Source organism: Schistocerca cancellata, chromosome 1 (genome assembly GCF_023864275.1).
Source record: "Schistocerca cancellata isolate TAMUIC-IGC-003103 chromosome 1, iqSchCanc2.1, whole genome shotgun sequence".
Taxonomy (NCBI): domain Eukaryota; kingdom Metazoa; phylum Arthropoda; class Insecta; order Orthoptera; family Acrididae; genus Schistocerca; species Schistocerca cancellata.
In genome coordinates this window covers 321,746,861-321,769,076 of record NC_064626.1, presented here as the reverse complement: position 1 = coordinate 321,769,076, position 22,216 = coordinate 321,746,861, and the positions used below count along the sequence as shown (strand labels likewise).

The window sequence follows — 22,216 nt, the reverse complement described above, 5'->3', positions numbered from 1 at the left end:
ACATGAGATGCAATGCCCACACATCATGCTCACAACTGACTAGCTGAATGTACATGTGTTCCTTACAGTTGATAATTCAAGCTGCCACAACAGTTACTGTACTGACTTCATTTCTACAAAAAGAATAAAATCAGTCTCGGATCTTTTTAGACAGATGGTGTATATTATTTTGTGCCTGACATGCAGAGCTATGACTGCTTAATTCATTTTATATGGCAGTGGAAATTATTGTGTTGACCTCTGTGTAATACTTTAAAAGTTACAAGGTTCAGCAAAGAAGTGATGACTGTGCTAAAAGAATTAAACTATTTGCACGTTGGCTTCCAATTTCTCCCAACGACGGACATGGGCAGGACTATGCAAGTGATGAAGCTTGAAGAAAAAGTTGTGATGAAGCAAGCTGGGATCTCTTTACTTCCTCTCTTGTTTTGCCATCTGCCTCCTATTTATTTTCATTTTTGCCTAATAACCATTAACGTGCATGAGTATAATCTGCATTTCAATAAAAGAGGAAGGCTGGCCCTCAGTCTTAAGGAATATAGCACCAGGTCTAATTTTGTGTTTAGTTTTGTGTATGCAATTAATTTCCTAATTTATTTTGACCATTACTAGTTAATATCTGTTACTACAGACCATTATAGGGTGAAATCAGTAATTGTTGTGTAACTTAGATTCTATTGTTGACTTATAAACAAATATAAATTCTGTACTAATTATAAACATTTGAAAGAAGAACTGCTAGGATTCTTAAAGTATTTATGTGGCTTTATTCAAAAGCATATTGGCAAAGCCAGCCCTTAAGTAATTCAAAAATAATTACCAGGTGTGTCAGAAGTATTGGTTGTATAACTATATCTGTTAATTTCATTATTTAAACAAATGATGTGGCCTAGTCTTTGTGGTAGATGGAACTCTTAAAAAGGAGGAATTTTTTGATGTCTTCATTTAATTGAATGAGTTATGTTTTAATTGTAATTTCTGTAACTTAAACATCAAAGAATGTATAGTTTCAGTGCTTAGCATTGTTAGGATATATAAAGGATCAATTTTTGGGCCCAAGATAGTCAGTCCACAGCCGATTTTCAGACAGTTAATATTTAGTGGTTAGATTAATAACAATCTAACTTAACAGTGGAATAAGTATAACACAAATAGGCCATGTATTAGAACAATCAATGACAATGTTTGTTTAATTTATTTGAAAAATAGTGTCACACATACCATATTATTCTGCAAGAACTGTAAACTGTGGGGTCAGGCTTTTACTGCTCACAGAAATTCAACAGCAAACTATTGTAGCAGTATGCTGATGTTGCCTGCAACCTGTTAATGAGGCTTTTCAACATTTACCAACAGTGAACTGGCCATATAATTGTGTTATATTGGAGGTTATGAACAGTGAATGTAAAGAACTGTGCAACTGTCAGCTATATCATTTACAGTAGTCATTGTTGAACTTCCACCCCCTACTTTTTTAGCCAGTATAACAATGCAGTACGTCAACACTGACGGCTATCAATGATGAAATAAAGGAGGCAAACGTCACAAAGTGAAGAGGACATCGTCTTTCTCTCTCCATCTCCACCCTACCAGAAAAAAATTCAGCGCACATTAACTTATATGCTTTATTTGTATCACAAAAAATAACAAAAGACTGACAATAGTATGTATTTACATTAACTATTGGCAGGTTTAACAGTCTATAATGGTGCTGGTGTAGGAACATTCATCAATGGTGAATCAAATGGGTCCATGTTCACAGGAAGTGGTGGTGGTTCCTGCTGGCTGCCAATTTTCTTTTGGAGAGATTCATACAGTTGATGCACTGTTTCATTGTGCTGTAAGAAAGGAAAAATATGATTTACATTAACACTACATCTGAATTTAGTATACATTTCTTCATTATTAAAATAATAACAACAATAATACAGAGAAGAGCAGAAGAAACCAAAATGACAAGGAAAGACAATGAAGAATGTTAATATTTTTGTTTTTTCTGTGGACTGAGAGGATATTTACTGTGTTAAGCAGCAAAAATAAAGATGATTTTTTCCAAAAAAAGCTGAGCATCAAACAATCACAAAATTCATAAAAGATACTTGTTTTGGTTTTTTCATAAGTAATAAGGCCCATCTAGCCTCAATCACTGCTACCTATAAGACAGCCTCATACTCTGCCTTTCACTTTCCTACTCTACACTACCTCACATATATACTACCTGATCAAAAGCATCCAGACACATATTAGTGGCCATTAATCATGGGTGTGGCCACCCTTTGTGTCTGTAATAGCTTGAATGTCACTGATGACAGTTTGTCAGATGTCTGTTGAGGAATGGCAGCCCGTTCTTCCTCAAGAGCCAAAACCAGAGAAGGTAATGATGTTGGGATGCTGGGGTCTGAAGTGAAGCTGATGTTCTTATCCCAAAGTTGTTCCATTGGGGGACTCTGGCCAGGTCAGTCCATTTCCGGATTGTTATGGCCCTCAGAGACTGCTTTATGACAGGGTGCATGTTATGCTGATACAATCAATCATTATCTTCGAACTATTCCCCTACTCAACGCAGTACACAGTGCATTTAGCACTTTCTTAAGCAGTGTGAAGCTGCTATATAATTTATTTGTAACTGTACAACCGGTTTCAGTCAGAAATCATTTTCAAGTACAAATTTATGCTACTAGCATGTGTTATATACATATATCACAAAACAAATGTCAAAATATAATATTTATAAATATTATTTTGTTATGTAGAGGTAGAAGGCATGGAGTTCCAATCACACAATTAGCCTTTAAATAACAAAATAATATTTCTAAATATTATATTCTGACATTTGTTTTATGGTATATGTAACACCCGCTACTAACATACATTTGCAATGAAAAATGGTCTTTGATTAAAACCAGTCATTCAATTAGAAATAAATTATACAGTAGATTCAGGTGTTACACTGTGTCATTTTTATGATTTGTCAAAGCTGTGGAACACAGTCAACGAAAATTATTTTGAAATAATAAAACCAGTTGGCATGGATTCAAACAGTGTTCCAGCATCATCACCCACAACTGAAACAGCAGACAATGTATCAACAGATAGAGCCGGTGGAAAACAGAGACTTTACTGGGCAACGTATTTTAAAGGTACAGTCAGTGAAGTGTCATGAGCAGCCAAGTGTCCTCTTTTTCCATTCTTGTCCCTTCATTCAAGGACATAGCCAAAGGTGGTGGTGGTGGTGGTGGTGGTGGTGAGTCCATGGGTCTGGACCCTCCGTATCACCTAACTGAAATTATACGCCAGTTAGTTGCCACATAATGCAACTGAAAGAGACTTTGAGTTTCAGGCATACGATGAAAATGGGATGCAAACTATCAATATTCAACAAAGCTGTCGACAGATTTCAACTGTTGAAATATCAATAGCATTACTGGCTATTGCCCATCCAGACTTTATTCAAGATCAACTAATGTACATTGTTGGCCTTATTTGAGCTCATTTGTTGTTTTGTTAATCAGTTCAGTTCTTACTTGCAGCTGAGTCTAATGTAAGTGCTGCTGTTTTTTGTTATTGTGCAATGTACAGAACCAATAGTTTCCAATTAAAGATAAGGTTGTAACAAGAAAGAATAGGAAAACCAATTATGATTCTTCCATTACCAATATGATAGGTTCAAAATATGTACATACTGCTACAATATCCTAATTACCTATCTGTAGTAGTTTAATGTTAGCACTGGAGTCATTATTTATAGACTGACAGAACTATGGTGTTGGAAATTTCAGTATTTCACATGTCAGTGGGGCGGCAAATATCATTACAAATAACATACAGTTAAAATCAGTGGTGCTGGTTGCATTTCTTTAAAAAATTTGCTCGAAACTCTATCATTAGTAGCCCAAATGACAAAATATCACCTACTCTAGTCACCCAGGCAATACTCAATTAAGAAACTAGTTCCGATACAAAATGTTGGTGAGGGGTATATGATGACAGCACATTCTATAGTTTGATTTTGAAAGATTTTTTTGGGAGGTGCTTGAATTTGTCAGAGCCAGCTGTGGCCTGCATCCCTCTCCTGTCCCCCTCCCCCCCCCCCCCTCCTTAATGTCCAAAATATATTTATGTTCTTGTAATAACATTATAATAAATGAAGCCATGAATTCCATGCACAATTTAATCTTAAAATATGCAAGCATCCATGCACTATCAGAAGTCTAATGCTGAAGTGGTCCCTTACTAAAGACCACATGCAGTTCCTTCTGGATACCTTTATTTCCTGACAGATTTCAGTTCCATTGAAGATGAACTGAAGGGAAGCAAAACATGTCTTTGGAGACTCCCAGCACTAAAATCATATTTATATTGGAAGGCAGTTAGCGAACAACGTTTTGTACTATGTACTGTGCATAAAGATGGCTCAAGTTTTTTTACTACAAGAACGATGTTCTACTGTGAAATATCTTATTCGTAATGTCCTTGGGATAGTGGGTCCAACTGTCACATTTCTAATGTATTTGTAAATAAACTTTAACATGTGATATATATTGCAGAGGAAACTTCCTGGCAGATCAAAACTGTGTGCCCGACTGAGACTCGAACTCGGGACCTTTGCCTTTCGCGGGCAAGTGCTCTACCATCAGAGCTACCGAAGCACGACTCACCCGGTACTCACAGCTTTACTTCTGCCAGTATCTCGTCTCCTCTCCTTGCAGAGGAATTTATTACCACCAAAGACGGTATAACCATATTATCATGAAGAAATACAAACCAGTTTATGAGGTTGCATAAAGAAAGTCAAGGTGGAATCAAAGCAAGAATCAGTGTTAAGAGACCACAACTGACTGTTGAAAAAATTTTAAAAAATTCTTGATCACTTAAGGAAGTTAATGAAACGAAAGATACTTCAATAAAATTTCAGACTGAATTGGGGAACTTGGGATGCTTAGAAGTTCTAAAGGAATTCTGACTTGTTTTCGGATCAGTTACGAATTTAAATAAAAGATTGTAATAGGAGAAAGATAGCCATTGCCAAAAGAGATTTGAACCCCTTTAACTTAATAAGTTATTCATGCAAACATTAAGATTCTTCTTCTCTGTGACAGTGCACCTTATATTAGAAGACTAAGCTGTTTCATTAGCAAAGGGGCAATGCATTATATTCGAATTTTAATTCATTTGGCAATAGAGTGAAGGTATCATAATGCCAAATAAAGAACTATTTAATTGTGCATTTGGGTATTTCTTTTATATATTCTTTTTTATATAATTGAGGAAACGTGTTATACTATCTTAAGTCACGCTGTTCTTGTGTAATTTTTTATAAACCAAAAGTATTTGCATGAAGGCCTCGTGAAAGCAAATTATGCACATAAAATTAAAAAATAAATACAAGTGTTTCATAATAAAATGAAAAAATCTTTTTTAAGGTTCTCTTTGACAAAATGCTGGCCACATCCTCGCTTCAGACATGTAGCATGTGACAGTGCCCCACTTCTAAGAGTGCTTCAGTGTATGCTCTCACTACCTCTCTTCCCTGATTATCTGTAGCAAAAAGAACAGTGCCGCCATCCTAGCCAAGTAACCATTTCATTTCACCAGATAATAGGTAATTAATTTTTTTGTTTGTTTCGAGGTATGTTGTTTTGAAGTCTTTGTACACACTGAAATCCTCATGCCACAGTACTGAAGCACACCACTAGAGAGCCAAACCAAAATGGCATAGCCCACTGATACAACTGAGTATAATGCAGTAATTGGTTTTCAGCAGTACCAGCAGAAATGAATTACTACACAGTACTCTACTTTACCAACTGCTTGTGCTGTGGTCCTTCGGCCCAGGTATTTCAGTGTGTTCCAAGACTGCACACACGTACTTGCAAACATACAAAAAATTAATTACATAACTTTATTTTTTCTTTTACCAATCTGAAATGGTATCCATAGGTGTAAACAAAAATTACAAACTGAAGGTAGGAATGCTGTGATCAGTCCACTAAGTTTGAATAATGGACTGACTTTCAAACTTGATGATACTTGCTGTAGTGGCATGGAGCAACAACAAGTGTTCAGAATGCAGTATACAGTCTCACTTCAATATTAAAATTTACTGATGACCAGTTTTGGGTGGCAAACACTCATTATCAAATGTCCAACAAACGGCCAAAACCCTAAGTTAATAAGAACGTTCAATTTCTGCAATAAAATTGCTTAATAATCAGTTTGGTAAAGTGCTTACATTTAGTGGCTGTGTCACAGTGATTTTTGACATACTTCCCACAGATTTTCCAAGATTTCTATTTTAAACATAAATCTAATATCAGGGTAATTGTAAGATAAATTCCAGGTTCATATAGGAAACAAAACTGTTCTGTCATTCTACAATACCACAATGAAAAAAGAAACACGAATAGCAAATATGGCATGTACACACAATTTTTTATCTGTTGCTTTCAAGAAAGGGGCCTGGATAAAGATTTACAGTTTGACTATGTATTTTGGCTACAAGAGAAATGTAATCAAATATTTTGTGCAAAGCAGCTACAAGGTTTACAAAATTGATGAATGTTTAAAAGTGTCACATACACTTGTAATCACTTTATCTGACAAATGTACATAATGGTGTATATTACACAGTATAATTATCAGTTTGCACAAATATACAAAACTAAAAATAGAGAGGTCTAACAACAGCAATGTAACTGCCACTTCAATGAAGTATTGCTTGACTCTAAAGGTTGGCAGGTAGTGGAAGGGGTACAGTATTTGCACAGTATTCTAAATCCTGCCAAGAACACTGCAGTTTAGAGGCTATAAAAATGTGTTAACAGTATTTTAAGAGGGAGTCCAGTCATTTTGACAGAATTTAAGGTAAGAAAAAACATAAGAATAATTCAAATGTCACATATAATCAATTCACTCACAATTAATCCTGAAACATTATTCATTTGCAAAAGTGGAGAACAGAGGATCAATGTGGTGTGTGGTGTGTGTGTGTGTGTGTGTGTGTGTGTGTGTGTGTGTGTGTGTGTGTGTGTATACTGCTATCTTTATTTCTTACCTGGCTTGTTGGCTGCAAAGCTTTGACAAGAGTCTGGAGCCGGTTTGCTGGGAGTTTTGGATAAATATACCATAACAATTTCAAAAGGTGTTTTGGCACATTATCTCGTGACAACCCCGCAAAGAAAAATTCATCAAAGATGACTGTGCAAAAGTCTTCTGCTGAAAATTCATCTCCCAGCTGAATAAGCAGAGATACCTAAAAGCATATATTGATAGTGCTAACAATAATCACACAATTACATAATCAGTATAATATATTAGCATAGTGACTAATACTATGTATCAAAATCACATCTCTCAGCCTTCTCTAGTCAATATACTGTCCTTTGTAACAGATCATTTAAAGTCATGAGAAGGTGAACATTATTTGTGTGAGTAAGAGGGGACATGTGATCACTCCTGAATCATCAGTGGCATCTTTCAATAAAACATCAAAACGGAAGTGCGTTAATCAAAACTCTGTACCCTTCTCTCTACAGTAGTGGAATGAGTGTATTAATAACATGAGAATCTGTACAAGGAAAAGAGAGGAAGGAACGTGAGGTATGCATGTTTAGTGATATGGGAAATACACCAATAAACTGAAATTCAAACAAGGCCCAGAGATTAGAATGTTCAAATGTCAACTTTCCCTTCAAAAATCAGAGGCCAGTTGCTCTAATAATCTGGGCTAGCACAATAAATTTTTGATGGATGCATGCTGAAGTGAAATAATAGGATGCAATAAGTATTTTAATCAGCATCTGTAAAATGACATTCACATCATAAGATACACTACCTTGGTTTTGAGCAGTTTCTTACACCACTAAACACAGTGTTTAATCTGATCCCCTGTCAATAGGTATATCACACAGGCAAAGTTGGAAGGATTTTGTGGAATGGGATGAATACGGAAGACTGCTGCATCTGGTGGTATTACGGTAAAGGAATAAAATGAAAGCAGAACTTGGAGCAGAAGTAAGAGACCAGAACTGTACTTAGGCTACAGCCACAGCCAGCTGGCACTGGTCTCTGAACTGTGAGATCAGCAGACGCAAACGTCTCCATGCCACCAGACTTCCACATTCCAATGTCCAGAGCAGCCTCCAGGAAGTTATTACAGTACATTACAGTCTACTGCCATTACAAAAGCCACCCTGGGAGCGCAGCATTTAAACATTCCCAACCAACTCATCATGGTTTGGCCAGCTGGGCAATGAAACTGCACCCAATCTGCATCAGCTGCAGTTTTGGAGTCTTCACTTAAATATGACCCCACCGTCACTAAACTGCAAACAAGGCTCATCTGCTTGCTTGCCCAGGCCCTAGTAGCCATCTCACCGAGCAGCCCATCGTTGCTCTCCTGCCATCAGTTAAAAGCTAGACTCTGTGCAGCACAGCAATCTGTCGCAAAACCTGCCAATGCCCCCATTGTGCCACAGAGGTCAACATGTGTTGCTTGGCCACCTCTGTCAACTCAGTCCCAGCATACTGACTACACAAAATTAGCACGCCGCCTTCCCACCAGCACGTGTCAATCACATGCTGCGGTGCCTCACACGCCGATATTAGAGGAAATATCACGAGAGAACACTAAACTATAAACAAGAGGGGGGCTCTTTTCAATGACTGTTCAAGCTGAATAAATTAATAAACAACTGTTCTTGATCACCACTTATTTGCCTACAACTTCTCTATGATGTCACACTTCTCTCCCAAGCCATCTATGAACCCCACAACATCCAAGGAAGACTCAAACACATTGTGAAAAGAAAGAACTGTTTATGTTTTACTCCAGTTTCTCCGCAGCTACTTCTGCTCTGCTACATTTCCAATGGGAAACATCTTATTGCTGGCCAATAAATTATATACACCATTCTTCCTGCAACCAAACATTTTTTCAGCCAATGAAAGTAGGCTCGAACAGATAATGTCATCGAGGATGAAGTTACACTGCAAACACTTGGAATCCACCTAAATATGATGCTCTAAGATAAATAGTTTTTTTTTTTTATAAAAGGGGGGAAACATTTTATGCACTGATCCACCAGCTCTTATGAAAACTGCACACCAGTTTTTTTGTCTTCAGCCGTGACATACCAACTGATCAACAACTACGGCAAAGTAGGAGAAAATCAAAATTTCTACCCTCACATAGCAAAACTTTCCTAGTATGGTTTGCAGGTTTCTTAACTGACAGTTTGCCCCTTGACCTCCACTCTTTGTTAACACAGCAGTCATGAAAACCACTATATCCTCTAATTTTATTAAATGGATAAGCTTATGTTGATGACATTGTCAGGAGTGTATCCATATTGCCGCTGCACGCTACAGCAATTAAATGTTCACATACTGGCTATGATATACGTAGAAAGCTTAGACACTAGTTTCTTATGTGGAAGAAACCACTTCCACATTGATATATACAACAATGCAGCAAAGCATTCCATAAAACAAGTTATCAATGGTACCATGAGAAAAATTCTACTATCTGCAGCTGACAGCGAACCAGGTATCATTCTAACCATCTTGCAGGCTTCATATTGATGAAATACGGAGGGGTATTTGCTGATAAAGACTTAATGGAGGAAAACAAATATGTTTTATTCACCTCTTTTTTCTCTACTTGGCTATTTTTATTGTTTCCTAATTCATACACTAATCAATTTCACGGCTGAATGGCTGGTCTGTATGCAGTCTATGATGGTGTGCCAAAAAATAATGCCTCCAAGTTTTTTATGTGGAAACTCAGTGAGTTTTCCATGTGAAAACTCAAAGCTTTTTTTAATAAAACAAATGTTATTAATATTCTACATCTTTATTCTTCATGTCTACATGTTTACTTCTCAACTTAGTCACCCTGGCAATGGACACACTTCTTCCAACGAGAGTCCAGTTCATTGGTGCCATCACTGTAGAATGTTTAACTTATGTTGACAAAGCCACAACCTCACCTCTGCTTGCACCACTTCATCACTATCGAAGTGAAGTCGTTGAAGGTGTTCTTTAAGTTTTGGAAACAGATGAAAACTGGATGGGACCAAGTTAGGACTGAATGGAGGATGATTGATAACAGTGATGCCAAGGCATTGGATTGTTACACATGTTGCAGCACTCATGTGTGATCTGACACTGCCATATTGAAGAAGAGGCTGCTCCATGTTTGGATGAACTCTTTGAATTCGGAACTCAATTACAGCACATCGTTCCTCACACATCGGCATAGATACAGTTTACACAGTGTCATATTACACACTACAATTTGGAGCCCTCTAGTGGCAGAGGCCTGCAGATGTGTAGACTATTAATACCATGTGTTTTATTTAAAAAGCTTTAAGAGTTTTCATATAAAAATTAGCAGGTATTATTTTACAGCACTCCTTTGTATATCACCTCTGTTTTCCATGTTCATCAGAGATGGAGCTTAATCTCTAAGAGGTAATGGATGTGAAAGAAATGTGGCTTTGTCTTTGTCAAATGAACCATCCCAGTTTTTATCTAAATCAGTTTTGGCAACACACTGAAAACTTAAAATTACGATGACCAGATTGGCATTCAAACTTTGCTCCTCCCGAAACGTGACTCCAGAGTCTTAACCACTGTGCCACTGCACTCAGTTTCACTCACTGTTGTGTTAGCAACAGTGATAACTGAAGGAAGCAGATGTGATCAAAATACTATGAATGGGGAAGACAATGTGTAGCAAACATATAACCTATTATATCTTCTATCTTCTCATGGATGGTGAGTTAAAGTGGAATTAAGTTACAGCAAAATAATGTCACTTATTACATGATCAATGGGGATTACAATTGTAAATTTATGTTACAATGTACTACGTGACTGCTGCCTCAAACAGGTATAAATACACATACAATAAACACTCATTTTGCCCAGCCATAGCTTTATCTGACGTCAGAAGCTTGTGTTTTTGTACTGTACATCACAAATATAAAGCAAATTTTGTCAGAATGTGAAGTTCCACTCAACAGCTTTTGTGTTGAAACATGAACTACATATTTGGATCACCAGCAAGTATTTTATTAGCACATCACCAGCAGTCTTCTTGTTGCGATGCATATTGCCTACCAGTCCCTTACAGATCAAGTAATGAAATAACAGAATAAATTGTATTTCATAAAAATAAACACATGTTGTTGCTGTTGTGTTGTTGTTGTTGTTGTCTTCAATCCTGAGACTGGTTTGATGCAGCTCTCCATGCAATAAACACATATTTTCTTCAAATGAAACTATTTGGTTCCAGAGACATTTTCAAGTCTCAAACATCTATTATGTTTGTATACAGACTGGCCACTATGCATCCTGGCACAGTGGCATTGCGGAGTCTCTGCAATGGTGTTTGAGTTTAGGGGGGGGGGGGGGGGGGGGGGGGGGGAATATCAAATGAGCTAAAGTGTGGACAGGAATTTGGATTGAGGAGGGAAGCGTGCTAGTGCATTTGTACAAAGCCACTGAGCCACGATGGCTTTGTGGTCAGCACATCTGCCTAGCAAGCAGGAGCCCCTGTTTCAAATCTCAGCCTTGTTAAAAATTCTCATTCATTGCATCAGTCTGCATATATACATCCCAAATTTTCTTGTTTCCGTGCTGCATGACAGTAGTAGCTCACACTTCTCATGAACAGTAAAGAAGAATATATAAGAAACTTCCTGGCAGATTAAAAATGTGTGCCCGACCAAGACTCGAACTCGGGACCTTTGCCTTTCGCAGGCAAGTGCTCTACCATCTGAGCTACCAAAGCACGACTCATGAACAGTAAAGAAGAATATATAAGAAACTTCCTGGCAGATTAAAAATGTGTGCCCGACCAAGACTCGAACTCGGGACCTTTGCCTTTCGCGGGCAAGTGCTCTACCATCTGAGCTACCGAAGCACGACTCACGCCCGGTACTCACAGCTTTACTTCTGCCAGTATCTCGTCTCCTACCTTCCAAACTTTACAGAAGCTCTCCTGTGAACCTAGCAGAACTAGCACTCCTGAAAGAAAGGATATAGCGGAGACATGGCTTAGCCACAGCCTGGGAAGAATATATAATATATAACAATACGAGAGAATGAAAGTTGCTACTCTCCATATAGCGGAGGTGCTGAGTCACGATAGGCACAATAAAAAGATTCACACAAGCATAGCTTTCGGCCATTAAGGCCTTTGTCAGCAGTAGACACACATACACACACACTCACACAAGTGCAACTTGCACACACATCTGCAGTCCAGTTCTCTCCTTCTCTCGTATTGTTACATTCCATCCTGGATTTTCCATTGTTTAATATATAATATATACCTTGACAAGTTTAAGTAAACAGTCTTCTCTTAGCATAAACAGCTTAAAACAACAGAAAGTCAAATGTAATGATTTTTCTTAATATTGCAGAAACAACTTGGATTTCTGATAACACAGTAAACATTTAATACCAAAGAATGCAGGAATGGATCTTCAAATGCTCTGTCATTTTTGCAATTAGCAAGTGTACCCAGCACTCTCATCAAGCCAACACGGTCCTTTTGTCGAGCTGTATGCAATGTGTAATACATTGCCAGGATACTCGCCACACTGCTCTCTTGGACATAAGCCTGACACGCATCTGGTGGAGGTCCTGGACAGAACAGATCAATACATTTCATTTACTAAAAAAGTAGTCTTTCATATTTTGAAGCCTAATATGCTGTTAATACATGTGGTGCTTAAGCTATCCCATTGATCACCTCAGATTTTCAGAAGCAAGAATGGTATAATGATGTAAATCCTCTGGAGTTTACATGCAGTTTATAAATTTGTATTTGTGAAGGAGTCACTCAGTAATAACTTTTTAACACCTGTGCAAACCACAAAAAAACCTGGAAGTAGTTATTACAAAACATCAGTTCAATTCAGTTATTTATTAACCATTACCCACTTACATCAGGACAGGTTTTAAATAGACAGTTAATAACAATTTTGTGTGTGTGTTTTCCCTATTTCAGAGGAAGACCATTTGGCCAAAAATTAAAATATATAAGAGGAATTCGAAATTGCAAATAATGGCTACCATCAGCTGTAGTATGGCATGATGACAATGAAACTTTGTGCCGGACCGGGACTCAAACCCGGATTTCCCACTTGAGCGATTGCCTTACCATTTGGCTAGCCATGCACAACTCATGACCAGGCCTAAACTTCCATATGTCATCAACCATGCATCTACCATCTGTACTCGCACATCCATTATGTACATTCCTGTACAGTTCAGATGCTGTATTTGGAAGTTGTTTCATGCCCAGTATCGGCAGATAAACACGATTTGCAATACCTGTGTTACTCTGATGATGATGCGCTGCGGCAACCACAGCTATTACGAGACATATCAGATGAATTTGCAATTGCGGGGCTACCATCAGCTGTAGAATGGAATGACATCAATGAAGATTTCTGCCGGACTGGGACTCGAACGAAGATTTCCTGCTTGTCACGAGCATTTGCCTTACCATTTAGCTATCCATGCATGACTCACGGCCAGACCCAAACTTCCATGTGTTGTCAACCATGCGTCTATGATCTGTACTTGTACATCAATTATGTGTACTTCCATACAGATCAGATGTAGTATTTCAAATGTATGGGAATACAAATAATGGATGTGCGAGTACAGACTGTAGACGGATGGTTGACAACATATGGAGGTTTGGGTCTGGCCGTGAGTTGTGTACAAGAAGCCAAATGGTAAGGGGACCACTCGCGATAAGTGGGAAATCCTGGTCCAAGTCTGTCCGGCACAAATTTTCATTGTCATCATACCATTCTACAGCAGATGGTAGCCATTATTCGCAATTGCGAATTCATCTGATAGGTTTCGTAACAGCTGTGATCACCGCGGTGCATCATCATCAGAATAACACAGGCACTGCAAATTGTATTTATCAGCCGATAACAGGCATGCAACTTTCAAATACAACGTCTGATCTGTACAAGAATACACATAATGGATGTGTGAGTACAGTTGGTAGATGCATAGTTGACAACATGCAGAAGTTTTGGCCTGGCCGTGAATCGTGCACAATAGCCAAAAGGAAAGGTGACTGCTCATGATAAAAGGGAAATCTGGGTCTGAGTCGCGATCCGGCACAAATTTTCATTGGCATCATTCTATTCTACAGCTGATGGTAGTCATTATCCACTACTGCAAATTCACCTGATATGTTCCATAAGGCTGTGGTCGCCACAGTGCATCATCATCATCATCATCAGAGTAACACAGGCGCTGCAAATCATAAAAGTTTAAATGTATAGCAGTATTTTTGTTGTGCCTGTCTGCAACTCGGTGTCTCATCTGTAAGATTAGTAGCAATCAATCCTTTTCACAATATTATTGTTATTCTATCCTAGACTTCCCATTATTGGAAGTTTATTAAAAAAATTTTAAGCATTTTATTTTGTTAGTCTATGTCTTGGCATACGTAAGTCCAATTTGCCTTTAGTGTTGGGAAAGTGTATGTTGTCCCTACTGTCAAATGCACTTAAGTTACTTTCGACATAAAGTGATGCTGTACTTGTAAGTACAGGTTTACAACAGTCAGTGTCTCAAATTCGATAAAGAGAGGTCAGCAACATTTCTAAGCACTCACTTTACTCTTTATTCTCATTACTTTTTTTTTTTTTTTTTTTTTTTGAATATTCAGAATTCCACAGATAAGACTGAACTATGCCACCTTCAAATACTCATTTGTTACTGGATCTGTCAGTTTCCACATGAGATAGCACACTCAGGTTTTTCTCATGCAGATACAACTAATATGTTTCTCCCAGTTTAATTTGGAATTAATTTGAAAGCCTAACAATTTTGCTCATTTACTTTCTATGGCTTTAGTTAACCCCAGAATTAGTTCTATGTTTTATCCAGATTTAAAAAAAGAGTTCATTGTAAGAAAACCAATTCACTGCTAGTTCTAAGGTTTCATGAGTAGCCTGATGCAATTCTGTGGTGTTGTGGTATGTATTGAGCAGTGTCGTGTTGTCTGTGTAACACAACACTGAATTAGCTCTTACATGATAAGGTAAATCATTAATTGCAATGGTGAACAGAAATGGACAAGAATCAAGTCCTCCAGTTTGAAATTCTTTCAATGAAGAGTACCCATTTTTAGCTGAGACAAACTGTCTCCTGTTGAATAAATATGGCTTGATTATACCTAGATATACGTTGTGTATGCTATAAAATTCCATTTTTGTGAATAGGGTGGTGAAGGGCATTCAGTGAAAGGCTGTACTGAGATCACAAAGTACTTATTTTCAAATGCAGTTAACACCTAGTTTACAACTTTAGTGAGAGCAGTAGTAGTATTTTTATCATGTTGGAAACCAAACAGTCTGTTGGAAAGGAGATCATGATTTTTGATATAGTTATTTAGCTGGTTCTACATAAGAGACGAACACTTTGGAGAAAACTGGAACAACAGAACTGTTCGGTAGTTTTGGGATAAATGCTTATTTCCCTTTTTAAAGAGTGATGTAACTTCAGAAGTTTTGAGTGCATCATGTAAAACTTTAGGGTCTTACACGTATTAGAAATGAAGGTAAGAGGCTGACACATAAGACACATTGTTTTTAGTTAAATAATTAGAGAGCAAATAACAGTCTACAATTTCAGAGTTAGAGAATCTTGATACAGTTATTGTAATATCCTTTTGTATGATAATATTCTGGCAGACAGCGTCCTTCTTCTGTGGCTTAGCATCAAGCAGGTCCAATGCACATGTTGAATTTTGCTTTATTTCATTTTTCAGCTCACTCACTGAGGTTAGGAATTAATCACATACTTCTTCTGGGTCCAACACTGTGCCTTGTGTTTATATCCCATGTTGCTTTGCACTGATGGAAGCTCCTGCCATGTAAGGTTCACAAGCATGTTTTTTGGCTATTGTCAGTTTGTCTTTGAAGCTTTTTTTTACATTTTAAATAAGTTATATAAGCAATGTCATCTACAAACCTCAGGTCCTTGCTTACAATAATTTTTATATATTCTGTATAGTCTGAGGATCTCCTTCCTAATGAGAGCCAGATCATCTGTATACCATAACTCTGTGAGCTTTTTCAAAAGATTATCAAAAATTGTTTCAACAGCACACTTCTCAGATCAAAAATCATACAAAAAAAAGTAAACCATATCCGCTTAGCTGTCAGATGTCAAAATGTACTAAGATGTGGTTATACATTTTCTAAATATCAGTCTTTGCTAAATATTTTACATCATCTAAATTATGCTCAACAGCTAAACAAACCTAGCTGATTTCACAAACCCAAACATAAAATCTTAACACACACAGAGATTCAATAGTAAAATAAGAATAAAATAACAAGAGTTAAGGATTTTTTCAGGGTGAGCCAGTCTCTTTCTGTACCTCCCAGTTCCTGCAGATATTTTATCATCTCCATCAACCATAGTGACTTTGTCTTCTCATTTCACCAGTATGTGAGAAGCTAACTGTTCAATCTGCTGGGATGCACCCTGCAGACATGCGCATACAAGGCAGGGCATCTATTCCATGACACAACAGTGATTTTTTCACGGTACTAGTAGGGCTCCGGGTTTCATCATCTTTTTTATTCATAGATAGGTCCCTATGTCTTTCACATTATCTTTCTCTTTTTAAGTTTTGTCTGTAAGACCTTTCCTGTTGAGAACTAGACACAATGAAGCATATAGGGCTTCAGGGCAGATGACATTCTGGTAGTACTTAATTTTTGTGTTACGAGAGAGAGAGACTCTTTGATAGAGATGATTTTCCTCAGTTGGTTTGCCAGTTCCAGCTTGTTAGCTAGAGTTGATAATGCTATTCTTTTGAAAATACTGGTTTTCAGCCATTCTCCCAGATATTTAAACATGCTGGTTATCTTGATTTTTCCCTGCTCTGTGTGCAATGTGCAAAGAGAACTACTGATGTTCGAGCAACATATTCAGCCCAACCTTTGCTGCACGTTGTCTGAGAACATTGAGCTGATTTACTGAAGTTTCTATTCAATCACAAAGAAAAGCCAGATTTCAGCAAATGCCAGGCAATCAACATTGAGCCCATTGGACTTGTGCATCAGAGAGATACCATTTGGAAGCCCTGTTTACCTAACTTCTTTTGTCACTCTCTCATTACTTTTTCCGGTGCACAGTAAAAGAGAAGAATGGAGAAACCATCACCCTGTCTTACTCTTGTTTTGATTTCAAATCTCCTTACAAGTGTTTCAGTGAACTTCACTTGTGATCTGGTGTTGTTTAACATCTGCTGTATAATATTATGGGGCTTCTGCTCCAGTCCAAGTTCTCGGAGAAGCTTCGTGAGAGTAGGTCTGTCAATTGTGTCATATTCCTTCTTAAAATCAACAAACAATTTAAAGGATAGATAGATTGCTACTTATCATAAAGGTGACAATTAAGTTGCAGACAGGAACAACAAAAAGACACTTAATGCATTCAGTGATGGATTTACACATTTGCCGCCAGTTGGCTATTCAAATTTTGCCATCCCTTCTGACATCTACAATTTGATACCCTACTTCACAATCATATAAATTACAATTTTTTGTCAATGAAACTATAACTTTATGATTTGTGCACTATCGTACTATTTACACAATCTTTTTCCTGTAATTAGTATGACTGTGAACTAGGGGATTGATGTGTCAGTTCCTGGTTTATTTTTACAATAAAACTATTTAATTAAGATCGTACAAGAAATAGTCATGTAGGCTACTAAGATGGGTAAGGTATGCCTTTATCTGGTAACATACCAGCTGATGAAGATGATGAAATTAAATTCATTAATTTATGAAAGCTTTAAAATATCTTTTTGTACAATTTTCTATTTGCTTAATCATCAACTGTATCATCGTATGAAATTCTGTTCGTTAGTTCTGATTCTATGCACAAAAGAGCTAAGGCGTTTACCTTCTCTTGCCTTAAGATAGATCTTACATAATATTTCACCCATTTTAAGCAAGAAAAGCTTCTCTCACCCAAACAATTTGTTGCTGGTGTACATAGGACCATGCAAACTGCTACATATAAGTTTGGTTAAACATTTTGCAAATTCTGTTTTTGGAGGAATGAAGATGACATTTCAATGATCCAGAATCTGGTTTTGGAAAAATTCTTTCAGAAGAAAGGTGGCATTGAAAATGCACGCATTCTTAAACTACGTCAGTCTCTAAATCATTACGATACATTTCTTCCAAGAAAAGGGCTTTTTCCATAAGGCCTGATGATGGCAATATGACAACTTTTTATTGAACCTGTTGTAGGCCTCCTGCCATTTTTTAAATTCAGATATGAGTCTATCAATGAGGATGAGAAATGTGTTAACCCTGAAACTAGCAATCATTCTCATTTCTTCATTGTTTGGTTCATCATAAATTTCTTTTCTTTTCGGTTCTTTTTTTCCCATGTCTTCTGTATACTGCTTCGACTCATTGAATTCCACTGTCTTTTCTTTGAAATACCTAACATTTTCTCATTCAGCTATGAAAAACTTGGAAAAAGATTCATAAAGATCAACAACAGTGATCAAATCTACATTAGAAATCTAAATTTTAATATTCACTTTGTTTATTCTTTCCAAAAAACATTCCATTTTACCACTGTGTTCAGTTTACCTAAATTCAAAAGTGTTTTCTTCATATTGAAACAAAACAGTAACACCTTCTGCATGTGACACGTGATGAGAATTAGACTCGTAAACTGACATTTTCAATCAAGAACAACTTTATGATGCAGACACAAATCAACTAATTTGAATGAGGTTATGTTGACCAAGGTCCAAGCTAACTTCCTGACATCTGCAATCTGTTTCTTTCAACCGCTACTTACCGTTGTCACCACCTATCGGCAAATTGCGGAAGCAAAGTTGTACACCTTGTATATAAATATGAATCTTTTTAATTTCTTTAAGACATAAAAAAAATTTGGTCCCAAATTTGCTGCCACCAGAATCTGCCACTCTAGGTTCCAGCCTACTCAGCCAGCTGGTAAATCCATCATGCATCACTGCACACATTAGCTCACACACACACACACACACACACACACACACACACACACACACACAGAGGGAGGGGGAGAGAGAGGGGGGGGGGTTGCACAGCTGCTCAGTCATCTGTGGAAAGACCTGCCACCCACTATCCCAGTACCCCCTCCTTGTATCCGACTACTCACAGCAGTTGCACTCACTGCTGCAATGAAGTCAAGAATAAAATAAAACAAGCACAAACACATGATAACTTCAATATAGTATCACTATAACACAATTCAACAGTATCAGTTTAACAGAAATAAGGCAAATTCCTTAAAAACTTACCTACAGTAACCTTTATTGTATATCTGCTTGATCTTCAATAAATTTTTTCTTATTCAAGCAATTTATAGTCCTCTCTACAGTTTCTATCATAAAATAATGCATAAAAGTAATTCCAGATGTGTGGATTTTGATGAAATTGAGAATGAACTGTCAATAAGAAAAACTTATAAGCACTAAAAAAATTAATTTATTAATTAAAAAGCCCACAGTATAGATAAAAATCAATAAATCATAACATGTTTTTCAATTCATCAGTTTTTTCCTTCATCTGGCTGCCTAATGCTTGAACCTCTTCTTTCTTTTAATGAGCCTTTTTCCTAAGTGCATTAGATTGTAGCAGTAACAAATGATCCTTGTCTTTTCTGCAACCTCTGAAAGTTAATCAGCTCATTTGTGCAATAGAGAAATGTCAAATCAAGGTGCATTCTTTTCTGCTTTAAATCTTCCAATTCCTATTGCAATTTGCAGTTCCTTTCTGATACTCTTTTGGTCTTCTGCTCTTGTTTTTGTTCCTCAAGATAAGCCATGTAATTTTTTTTCCTTGTAGAAGATGCAAATGCCAACAAAAGCCTTAGTAATTTGTACATTTCGCACTCGCCCACAAAATTTAATGTGGCCTTTAGCTTGCCTCATAGCAATATAGGATCTTTCTTTCAAATTCCCTACTTCTAGAGCCTTTTTGATTGAGAATCAACTCTCTACTGTTGCCTGACCATGTGGACAGGTTAAAATCTTCTTGCAAACCTTCCAAATTTTGAAACCTCTTGAATACATATTCTTGTACAGGAAATCATCTGATCTTGAAATTTTAACATCAAAATCTCTACATTCTTGATACAGAATTTGCTACAAAATCTCCAAACTCCAATATGAGAGAGTCACAATTTTCCGCCAAAACATGGCCACTTTCAGCCATACTATACAATACTAATTTCATCTTTTTCTAGCAACCAACTTATTTTCAAGAATAATTTTTGGAACAAGACTGGCTGAACTACATACAAAGGAATATTGTAATGGAGGCTTCTCAAGAATACTTTTACTGATTCATACTACCCATTTCCAGTACCTAGATTATGCCTGAATTTGAAAAATTTGGCTAAGCCTGTTGTTAATAGTGTGTTTGTTTCAGTATTTATACAAGCTGTTTCAGGAGGAATAGTAAATATTTTAGGAGGTGGTAGTATAGACTAATACGAGGGTAATCCCAAAAGTAAGGTCTCCTATTTTTTTACAAGTACATAGACCTGTTTATTTCTACAACGGTTTACATCAGTTTACAGCTTGAACATTTAGCTATTTTTCGACATAATCACCATTTCTGTCGATGCATTATTGTAGACGCTGCGGCAGTGTTTGTATGCCCATGTCATACCAGCTTGCCACCATGCTGTTCAGAAAGTTATGAACCTCTTCTCTCACCTCGTCGGCAGAGCTGAATCGCTTTCCGGCCAAATGTTCTTTTAACCTAGGGAACAGGTGATAGTCACTGGGTGCCAAGTCAGAACTATAGGGTGGGTGGGTGATTATGTTCCACTGAAACTGCTGCAGGAGAGCAACGGTTTGCCAAGCAATGTGTGGGCGAGCGCTGTCATGGAGAATGTGTATGCCCTTGCTCAACATTCCTCTTCTCCAGTTCTGAATTGCCCGTTTCAGTTTTTTCAGAGTCTCATAGTACCTGTCAGTGTTAATTATGGTTAATTATGGTCCCAGTGATTCAGCTCTGACGACGAGATGAAAGAAGAGGTTCACAACTTTCTGAACAGCATGGCGGCGAGCTGGTATGACATGGCCATACAAAAACTGCCACAGCGTCTACAAAAATGCATCGACAGAAATGGTGATTATGTCGAAAAATAGCTAAATGTTCAAGCTGTAAACTGATGTAAACCATTGTAGAAATAAACAGGTCTATGTACTTGCAAAAAAATAGGAGACCTTACTTTTGGGATTACCCTCATATGAATAAAATATTTGGTATAACAATAGATAAGTTTTCATTTTGCATGTCGGTACTCCAGTCGATATCGAGTGTCACTTTCACTTTGAAATTCAAGTTGTGAAGCTGTACTTGAGTTTACATAAATAAATTTTTCAACTGTGACTGCAATTTTTTCGGCCAATTTTACTGAATCGTTTCAGCATGTCACATGTATTTACGAATACTGAGTATGTCGATATGAGATTTGTGTACAACTTTTGTAATGGAAACACACCTACTATTTTGAGAGAAAATGGTAGATGATTTCTTAATCACAGAGTACCAGATTCAAGAGCATTTAGTCTTGTTTTATCTAAACTATGTGATACTGGTGCATTGCCTGGCAGTCATATTTCATCCGAATGTGCATATTAACAGTGTAGGAATAAATTAGAAGACATTATTCAATTGTTACAACACAGCCTTCAACAAGCACATGCAGAACTTCTACATGTACTAGTGTTCCACATACAGAAAATGGCAGACACTGTGTATGTATGACCTTTTTCGTCACCATTTACAGCAGGTTTATCAGTTTGGGGGGAAAAAAGGGAAGAAGAAGAAGAAGAAGAAAGAAAGAAAAAAGCCAATTAATCCAATTACTACTGTTTGCTGATGAAGCCATTTTTACTTGTGATGGTCTTAACTCCCACTGCTGGTTCAACAGACACCCAGATGCCTTTCCTCTCCAGAAAGGCAACACAAAGTTTCCAACAACACTTCTCGGTAAATGTAAGGTGTAATATGATAGACAATCAGCTGATCGCATCTACAGTGTTACTGCAGTATTTCATAGGGCCCCATTATCTAGACATTCTTGAAAATGAGAGGTTTCTTTAGTTACAATTATGGTTATGTTC

At 37.2% G+C, this 22,216-nt stretch overlaps 1 protein-coding gene across 1 annotated transcript in view; it reads right to left on the bottom strand.

Annotated features, from left to right (window-relative positions):
• Nucleotides 1-1,611: 1,611 nt before the first annotated feature.
• The window catches only part of LOC126173125 (negative elongation factor B), a 120,731-nt gene continuing 100,126 nt past the window's right edge, over nt 1,612-22,216 (bottom strand). Inside the window, exons 10-12 of the mRNA XM_049920932.1 lie at nt 12,473-12,654; nt 7,055-7,252; nt 1,612-1,838 (exon numbers count right to left, since the gene is read on the bottom strand). Of these exons, the coding sequence (XP_049776889.1) occupies nt 1,701-1,838; nt 7,055-7,252; nt 12,473-12,654 (518 nt within the window). The 3' untranslated portion in view covers nt 1,612-1,700. The remainder of the gene's footprint in view (nt 1,839-7,054; nt 7,253-12,472; nt 12,655-22,216) is intronic.